The sequence below is a fragment of the Nannobrachium achirus genome, assembly GCF_963921795.1.
Source record: "Nannobrachium achirus genome assembly, chromosome: 4".
Classification (NCBI taxonomy): Eukaryota; Metazoa; Chordata; class Actinopteri; order Myctophiformes; family Myctophidae; genus Nannobrachium; species Nannobrachium achirus.
In genome coordinates, this window is record NC_137813.1 from 29,853,714 (window position 1) to 29,863,106 (window position 9,393).

General features: G+C 42.6%; 1 protein-coding gene across 1 annotated transcript; it reads right to left on the bottom strand.

Annotated features, from left to right (window-relative positions):
- Nucleotides 1-495: 495 nt before the first annotated feature.
- socs1a (suppressor of cytokine signaling 1a) lies at nt 496-3,379 on the bottom strand. Its single transcript, XM_080723771.1, has 2 exons — nt 3,190-3,379; nt 496-1,904 (listed from the first exon to the last, which is right to left on the bottom strand). The coding sequence occupies exon 2, from the start codon at nt 1,845-1,847 to the stop codon at nt 1,104-1,106; it is 744 nt and encodes a 247-aa protein (XP_080579897.1). The 5' UTR covers nt 1,848-1,904; nt 3,190-3,379; the 3' UTR covers nt 496-1,103.
- Between the last annotated feature and the right edge of the window lie 6,014 nt (nt 3,380-9,393).

Consider the following 9,393-nt stretch of genomic DNA (forward strand, 5'->3'; position numbering starts at 1 on the left):
CTATAAAATATATTATGTCAGATAATATGGAAATAATAACATTCAGAATATTTTCCCTTCTGATTAATATTGAGGTTTGTGTGTGCTTGACAGAGAGGACAATCACATGACAGAGATATACAGTACTAAATACCCCACCTAGTGAATCGAACACCATCTCACATCCTCTACAGCCATTGATCTGGGATGGATTGGTTTTGCCTGGCGCCACAGAACTAACAGGACAGTCACCAAGGAGCAAACATTGCTCATCTGGTGTTCCAGGCAGGAAAAGCAATCAACACATAAATGTGGTTTCAAGACATTCAGACTCAATACGTGTGGATGGACGTGCGGTGACATTTGAGCCATTGGTGGCGGCAAACATTCTTGTGCGATGTAAACATTCACTTTAGAGTGTTCAAGTCGTGTGCTACAAAACAAAGTGAACATAGGACTTATACAATACATAACATAAAGAACCCAATAGTACCACTGTGTCAGATGGATTAGCTCACAACTGTATAACCAGAGCAGAAGCCATGGTACTTTCAGCTTTACTCTCCATTGCACACAACAGTCAACTGTCCAGAGCATGTGGTCTGTATTAGCATGTTGTACTCTGACCCAAGTCCATGTACATTTCACAGTTATCCATTTCCACAGCAGACACAAGTGTGCTGTGGAACACAAGTGTTGCTGTTGATCATGGGCATCTAATGGCAACCATAAACGGATGGTTGGTCTTGATAATGTAGAGGTCATCAGTTGTTCTCTCGTCTCAACTCCTCCAATTTGGTAGTAGTCTCTTAATGCAGCGCCATGTTTAGGCTTGTAATTGTATTTGAACAAGCTATAGCCTGTCCATGTACAGAGGGAAGGCAAGTGTCTGGAGAAAATAATCAGTTTTAAAATGCAGTGCACAGCAGTGTGCAAAATGTGGGAGTGAGCCTTCAAGTGTCCCCGAGAATGGCTTACAGGGAAAATGTTTCTCTTTGTGCAGTATCTCAGCCTAACGAGAGCTGTCCTTTTTGAACATGACCATAGCGATACAGTCTCCTTCCATTGACCAACAAGCTCTGTGTGACTGCCATGCCGCTGTGATATGGCAACCCAGCGTAAGCTCACAACTTGTACGGGAACTCCGACAGAAAGTCCTGGACGACGCGGTTGAGGGGCAGCCCCGACAGCCCCTGCTCGCCCCCGCACGCCTCCACAATGCGGCTCCTGCACATCTCCTGCAGTGTGGGAGCGCGCCTGCGGTACGGAGCGGTCAGACTCTTCTTCGGCGACGCCACGTAGTGCTCCAAGAGGCCGAAGAGGCTGGGGAAGGAGCGCTCGCTGCCGGCCAGGCTGAAGTGCTGGCGCTTGTACACAATGCGCACGCTGATGGCGCCGCTCTCCGCCCGGTAGGACAGCGTGAAGAACACGTCCTTCTGCCGGCTGTCGCGGATCAGGAAGCGTCCCAGGGGGGCGTCCTGCAGCATGCGGTGCGCCTCCTGCACCCCCAGGGGTCCCCAGTAGAAGCCGCTGCGCTCCAGCTTGGAGGCCGTCTCCATTATGATCCTGTAGTCCTCCTGGCAGCGGAAGGGCGGGAAGTGGGTGGGAACCGCGGCCAGGGGGGCGGGGAGCGGGGCCGCGTCTGGGACTGGGTCGGGGCGAGGCAGAACCGCCGGGCATCTGTCCGGGTCGTCCCGTCGCTGGAGCTGCTCTGTGTCGACGGGCCGTCGGCGGAGCGGAAGGTGGCTCAACTGGTGTCTGGGTGGTGGTGGGGATGAGGATGATGATGAGGAAGATGATGATGAGGAGGAGGAGGTTAATGATGTGCAGTTCTTGTCATGTCCTTCCACGTTGCTGTGTGCTACCATCCTACAGGGGAGAGTGGTCCCAAACCCTCTCCCATTGCTACACACCTCACTGACATCCTGGAGAGACAAAACAGAACAATTGAGTCATCAGTATAAAAAAGGACATTAGAGGGTAGATGTTAAGGGTAGATGGGGATTTAGCAGGGTCTATCACACCTGTTCTGTTTGTGTCTATATGTGTGTGTGTGTGTGTGTGTGTGTGTGTGTGTGTGTGTGTGTGTGTGTGTGTGTGTGTGTGTGCGCACACTGCATGCACGTCATTGACAGTATTAATCATTTGTGAGCTCTGACTGTAGAGAGAAACTTTCCAAATAGCGGCAATCAGTCTTAACTGGAAAACCTTTTGTGGTTGGACTACAATACAGGTAGAGCTAGTAGCTACTACATCTATAGATATCATATCAATCATATGACATAACAAACAGTATTAGTGTGTTCCATACGCTTTTAATATCCGCTCAACTTTACAAGCTTACAGATAAAACAGTGTATTTATTTTATAGTTTCCACTAAAACTTCATCATCTATAAAATATGATTTTGGAGGATAGAATATTTGATTAACATCTTTTTTTATGTTGACATAAAGCAGATATTAATCACATGTTGAGTAATATGAGGTCTGTGTTCTTAGTCCCAAAAGGATATAATTTATATAAACACAGGCCACTCACTAAGGCAGAGACAAACATCCTGTATGATTCAATAAACCCTTGGGCCTTTAGTCATAGCTACAATGACTATAAGCATGACATACTGACCAATAGCTTATCACGATAGATAGATAGATTGATTTTGGTCAACAATATTGACCAACATGATGTTTCAGTTAGCCTAAACTGTAGCCATAGGCCCCCAGATTCGAATCTGATTTGGCCCATGTGACCATTTAAATAAATCGGATTCCAATCTGGATGTGGCACAGATCTGATACAGGCTGTATCAGATCAGGCTGTTGCCAGTGTAAATGGGGCCATAGTGCTTGCAAGTTGTGGACTGCCCTCCTCAATGACTTGGTCAATCAGTGCGTGCTGTAGGCTGTACTGTAAACAACAGCCTTCAAAACGCCACCTGGTTGGGCCTCATTTCTTCTAATCACACAGTGATTATTGGAAAGGAGGAGCGACTGACAGGTTCAGGTAAGCGTGCACTGACAGCTGTGTGTCCTGCTTGAAACAACATTGCATTGCATGTGTTGTGCATCTTTACCATCGATGCGTTTTTGCACCTATACTGTACTGTACTACCTAAAGGCATGAAATCAGTTATATTGTAGCCCACTAAGTCATACTGACACTGTGTAGCTTACTAGCTTTTGCATGGCGCTGGAAAACAATTCTTACCGTTTTGCGAAACCACCGAGTTCCAGCTCATAGCCTCAGCGTTTCGAACAATCCGTTTGCCTGCAATCCAAAGTTTGATAATTTGTTTCGATAGGTCCCTGTATTCCAAACAGCGATTGATAATCCCCAATGCGATCCAGCGACTTATGATTTGAATTTGACAGCTTCAAATTCATGTATTAAAGGTCTATTGTGTAGACCGCCGCGCTGTCTGTCTCAAGTTTTTCTAGCTTGTGCTGATAACGTGTCATGTTATATATACTGTACTGTAGGCAGGCTATGATCAGTCTCTCCTAGTGCATTTCCAAGAAATCCTCTTTGACTCCGCCTTCGAGTTCATAGAAGCCTAGCGTTTACTTGAATAGCTCAAACCGAAAGTGAAACTTTGTTATAGAAGCCAGCACTGCTAGGCGTCGATGCTCTGTACCCTATATAATCAACACCGCATCATAAATGTTTAATATGTGTAATTGTAATCTTGCTTATTGAATGTCCACTTTGGCAGCTATTTAGCCTAGTAGTCACTGGGATGGATCAGAATTAGATTATGTGAATCATATCCTGCTGACAATCCTCTAGAACTGCAGAGGATTGACTCACTTGCAACAAGCTATTACAATGAAAGAATATTCGGTTTCAATCTGAGGTTTTGTGTTGCCTGGCTGAGCCCATGAACCACAAAATAAATATCTAAATTAATTATGTCACATCGATATTTGGGGCTGAAATACATCAATAGAGGAAATCATTCACCAACGCTGCCTCCTAGTGGTTGATTTATTTTATTATTTTATGATTCACGGTCGTTTCTGATGAACTACAATTCCTCATTCGCTGTTATTTTGGTCTGTAAACAGTTATTCTTAATCATGGGCTGGCTTCCCCTTAACAAGATACATTCTACAGAAAACAACTGCATGTTCATATTTGGACTGATCATAATGGTTGAAGTCAAATCATTGCTATAATTTTAACTAATAACTATCAAAGTTAAACAACAAACAGATAGACAAGAAGAGTAAAAGTTAAAGAAAATGCTGTTCCTCTCACTACTTGAGCCCTAGCATCTCTATCCTCAGGGGAACATGCATTGAGTTAGAATGTGTATTGTATGTGTTCCATATATGACCCCTGATAGTTATACTATCTAATCTACTGCAGTCTACCAGTCTCTGCCTCTACCCCCATCTTTGCACCAAGATGGCCTTGTGTTGCATTCAACCAAAGCAACAGTGATATGTGATTATAGATATGATTATAGATATGAAGATATGAACTATGTGCCACGATATTTGCAAACACGTATATGTCTGTTTGCCCCAATTTGGATGCACGTGTGGAGATTATCAACGGGAAAAACATCTGTGACCTCCTAACATCTTGTCATCTGATAATACCCTTTAAAAGCTGTCTTCATTCTGTAATGATGCAGTTGGAACCTGCAGCATACATCATTATGTATCTGTAATCTTAACCTTGTGTCTGATTTCTGGTTATGGATTATGATGCATATTTATCTATATTTAACTTTAATAACAGAATGATTTTTAAAACATTATCTTTGTTATAGTTACAGTATAGTGTTTGGTGTGGACAGTCCTTAACAGATACAGCCATAAACAGACAGGCAGACACTAAATGCCTAATTTATACACAGTCATGTGATGGATTATTAATTCAGTGCACGAAAGCTGAGGAAAGACTTGGTGGGTCATGTTAAAGTTTCATGTTCAGCCACACACATCTCAGTTGACATCTCATCACATTCACCTGTTAGACATAATCAGATTACTATTAATATCACAACATGTAAGGCGTACTGTCCTGCAGTTGTGAGGGACTTGGGCAAGAGTTTTGGCTGAAATGAAACTTAGCGAAGAGTGCTTAATCTAGAAACAAACACGCACAGAGAGATGCACACAAACAGACTATTAATATCAGTAACTTTCTTCTGCATCAGTGCAATAATGTACTTATTATGTGCATTTGCAAGACATTATACAGTGTTTATTTGTGCATGTACTATATATCGGCTTTGGTGTGCAACTGTGCTTGTATGCATTTTGACAGTGCATGTTTGCATGTGAACACAAAGGCATGTGAGCTTCCATTTACGCGTGGATGTTTGGAGAAGGATGCTTGAGTTTCATTTCTAGGGAACTGGGAATGATGCTGCACTAGTCCAGACAGGAGGGGGAGGGGGTGCTTATTTAACTTTTATAAGCTTTTATTGTGCCTCTATGAGCCTGATGGGTGGGGGGATGGGCGATTGAATCAATTGGCAAGTTTCAGGATTATGTTGGCCTTATGATTTTGCTCATATCATCACACACACACAAACACTTGCACACACGTTTGTGTGCATGTACTGTATGATCAATAAATGGTGCATTTATATAGCGCCTTTATCCAAGGTGCTTTACAATGTGCATTACATTCACCCAATGAACTAACTGACCTCGGTTCTGGGACAAGAAGAATGTCTGTACGTGCACATGGGACTCATTAATCAAAATTCAACTGCACATCTTTACAGGAAATTATTGCCAGCTGCTCACTTGACAGCAGGCTACCTAGACTATGTACTATGTATTGAACAGGCATGCATGTCAGTGTCTTAATGCTACATATATTAATAATACCAGTGTTGTTTGTCTTAGTCTTTGGTGGCAAAGGTGCAAACAGATTGACGGATGAATGATTTTATTGATTTATGGATAGTTCAGTTAAGTAGAGGACAGCACAAGTGTTGCTTTCATTTTCTCTTTAGACTGGTGTAAAAAGTAAAATGTAACCCCTGCTGCTGTGTCCTTGCAGAGTGATCACACCTTATCCATGAAGGGACAATAAAACAGATGGAGATTGTGATTTTACACAACTGCACCGTAAAGCCTGGTCCTGAGTTAAAGGGATATTTCACTTTCAAAAAAACTTTTGGTAATTTTCTCATCTAATCAGGCTTTTATGAACACCCTGAACAGTTTTTAATTTGCTTCATTCAATATTTAGATATTTGATGTAAATGTTACCAGGCCCTCCAGGCCCAGGGCCTCTCCCCACACACACCCATTGTAACTTCAAACTTCATTTTAACCATGATAAATTCATTAAAAACACCCATTATTTTTTCTGGTGACTCAGGCCGTGTTTTTTCGATAACTTTTTTCAATTATTTTTAATAATTATTTTTTTATATTTCATGTTTTCCATTTTCCCAAATAATTATTAAAAATAAATGAAAAAAGTTATCGAAAAAACACGGCCTGCTCACGTATTAGGAGGGTAAAATGAGTCACCAGAAAAATTAATGGGTGTTTTTAATGAATCTATCATGGTTAAAATGGAGTTTGAAGTTACAATGGGTGTGTATGTGGAGACTGAGAGAGGCCCTTCCACTGCGCCCTGTTGAAAGTGGAATATCCCTTTAATGATGTAGTTGAGGACCATTCCATGCTTTCACTTTCTCAGTGTATTGATAAGGTTTACAGCCATGCATTTATCCAGCTGGCATGTGATACGAGTGAAAATGAAAGTGGAAGTGTGCCTTGAGTTCTCTGTCTGGGTGGTGGTTATAGTAAATGTATGTGTTGCTTTATAATACAGAAAGAGGATCTCTCTCTCTCACTCACACTCACACTCACACACACACACACACACACACACACACACACACACACACACACACACACACACACACACACACACACAAACTTGTGTCAAGGATCATGATAAACAATGACTTAAATGTGAAAGTGCATTTGAAAGATCATTATTTCTCTGAACTTGTAATGCTTACAGTGTATACAACTTTGTAGAGTGCAGTTTTGTATACTTAAATACCTACCGAATAGAAATCCAAAAAAGTACATTCTCTGTTTAAATTACTAGAAGCTGGGCCGCCCTTCGGGCGGCCCAGCGTCTAGTCGGCGACCTGGCCAACTCGGGAACGATGTAAATAGGGAATGAATCCCCCGCCCTTTAATGCAAACCCCATTATACCTGTTGTCATAGAACCCGTTTTGACCATCTGTTTGCCTGTGTCCATTTATGCCCATATATGGAGATATCTGTATCTGTCTGTCTGTCGGCGTCCATTTTATGTCCATATATGGAGATCACTGCAGATATAGTTCTGGGTCCATTTTATGCCCATATGCCCATATATGGAGATATCTGTCTATTTGTGTCCATTTTATGCCCATATATGGAGATCTCTGTATCTGTCCGTCTGTGTCCCTTTATGCCCGTATATGGAGATATCTTTTTATCTGCGTCCATTTTATGCCCATATATGAGATCTCTGTCGCTTTTTGTTTGTTTCTTCTTTAAGCAGAATACACAGCCTGCTTAAATCTGCATCATTCAAGTCATCCTCCCAGTCCCACGCTTTGTCGCTTGTCTTATGTTTGTTTTTGTCTCTTTTATTTTCTTTTTTGGAGCGGACCCCATGAATGCCCCATCCTTTAATGCAAACCCCAATATACCTGTTGTCATAGGACCCGTTTTGACCATCTGTTAGCCTTTGTCGGTCCCCACCCTTTAATGCAAACCCCAATATACCTGTTGTCATAGGACCCGTTTTGACCATCTGTTTGCCTTTGTCCCCTTATGCCCATATATGGAGATCTCTGCACACACAGTACCGGTTGCGGAAAACTCTGATGTCAGACATCAGCTCCGCATTCGGGGATTCATTTTATGCCTATATCTGGAGAAAGCGTGTGCCGGTGGGAAGAACGGTTCTCGAGATTCACATACATACATACACATTCACAGAGATTTTTTGTTGACTCATGTGGCGTACGTGATGTCACAGCCTTTTATGAAGTGATGTCACAATGAGTCAGCGCTTGCGCCGATTTCCTCCGGAACAGCCTGATGTCAACAATCAGCTCCGCATAAGGAGATTCCGAACGTTTTGCGCCGGTTTCGGAAAACCGCGAGTCGGGTCGGGTCGAGGCCCTGCACTGCACTCCGCGCGGCGGCGGGGAACGCGCGTGCCGAATCTGAAGCCGGTGGGATGAACGGTTCTCGAGATACGTGGATTTCAAACAAACAAACAGACAGAGATTTGTCGCATTTATAGATAGATAATCAATTGTGCCATAGTCAATAATATGTAAGATTCTTGCTCAACGTATGTACAGTATGTTTGAGACTGGGATGTGTATATGAGTATACATAGTATACTGTATATAGTCTAGTGTTGTGTTTGTTTGTATTATAATATCTATTTGGAATGTCTTAAGTCTTGTCCTTGAAAAATAAACTAATACTGAAACTAATAAAAACTAAACTGAAACTACCAAACCCACTCACGAAGTTAACTGGAAACTTAGCTAAATTTGAAGGACACATAAATGACCTTGATATATATATATATATATATATATATATATATATAATCAGTCAAAAGTTATACAGTATATATATATATATATATATATATATATATATATATATATGTTACAGTATGTTTGGGTAACTCAGGACGTTCATTGTAAGAGTGCTTGTTTTGTCGTTCACCACACACCAATCACCACCAGATGGCGACGACAGCCATTCACTAGTGAAGGCGCTGACGTCACTCGTTTGCGACTCTCTTTCTTTATTTACTAGCCATTAGCCATTAGCTCCATTGTAGTCACTTGGACAGGGCGTTTATCGTGGGCTTGCCCAGGCCTTACAGCCTGGGCATAAATATAACGATTGCATTCACCACGGCTTCGTAACTCGCGCGGCGCTCCGCCGGCCGCGCGGCCCTGGCCCGCTCTTCGCGGCCACTCGCGCCTGCGGCGCTCGGGGGCGAAGAGCAGGACCAAGGTCCGCTGGCCTTCGCGTCGCTTGCAATGTCGTGGACAATCGAGCGGCTCCGCCTGGAGGACGTTGTTGTGGCGACCGCTTGTTCTGCCCCGTGCCGCACGGCGAGTGCTCCGTTTCTCGACCGTACTGTTTCTCTAACAAACCGTGACATATATATATATATATATATATATATATATATATCAGTCAAAAGTTTGGACACAGCTTCTCACTGTATAGGTACAGTATGTATAAACTATATTTTACACTCAGCTATCCAGCTGCTTTTCTGTCACTGCACATTTTCACATAGTTTAAATCTGTCCTTTTGTATTTACCCATCCTAACTATGAGTGAACATTCAGCGTCATTCCCACCGGCCACGTTAAAGATAACTATAAC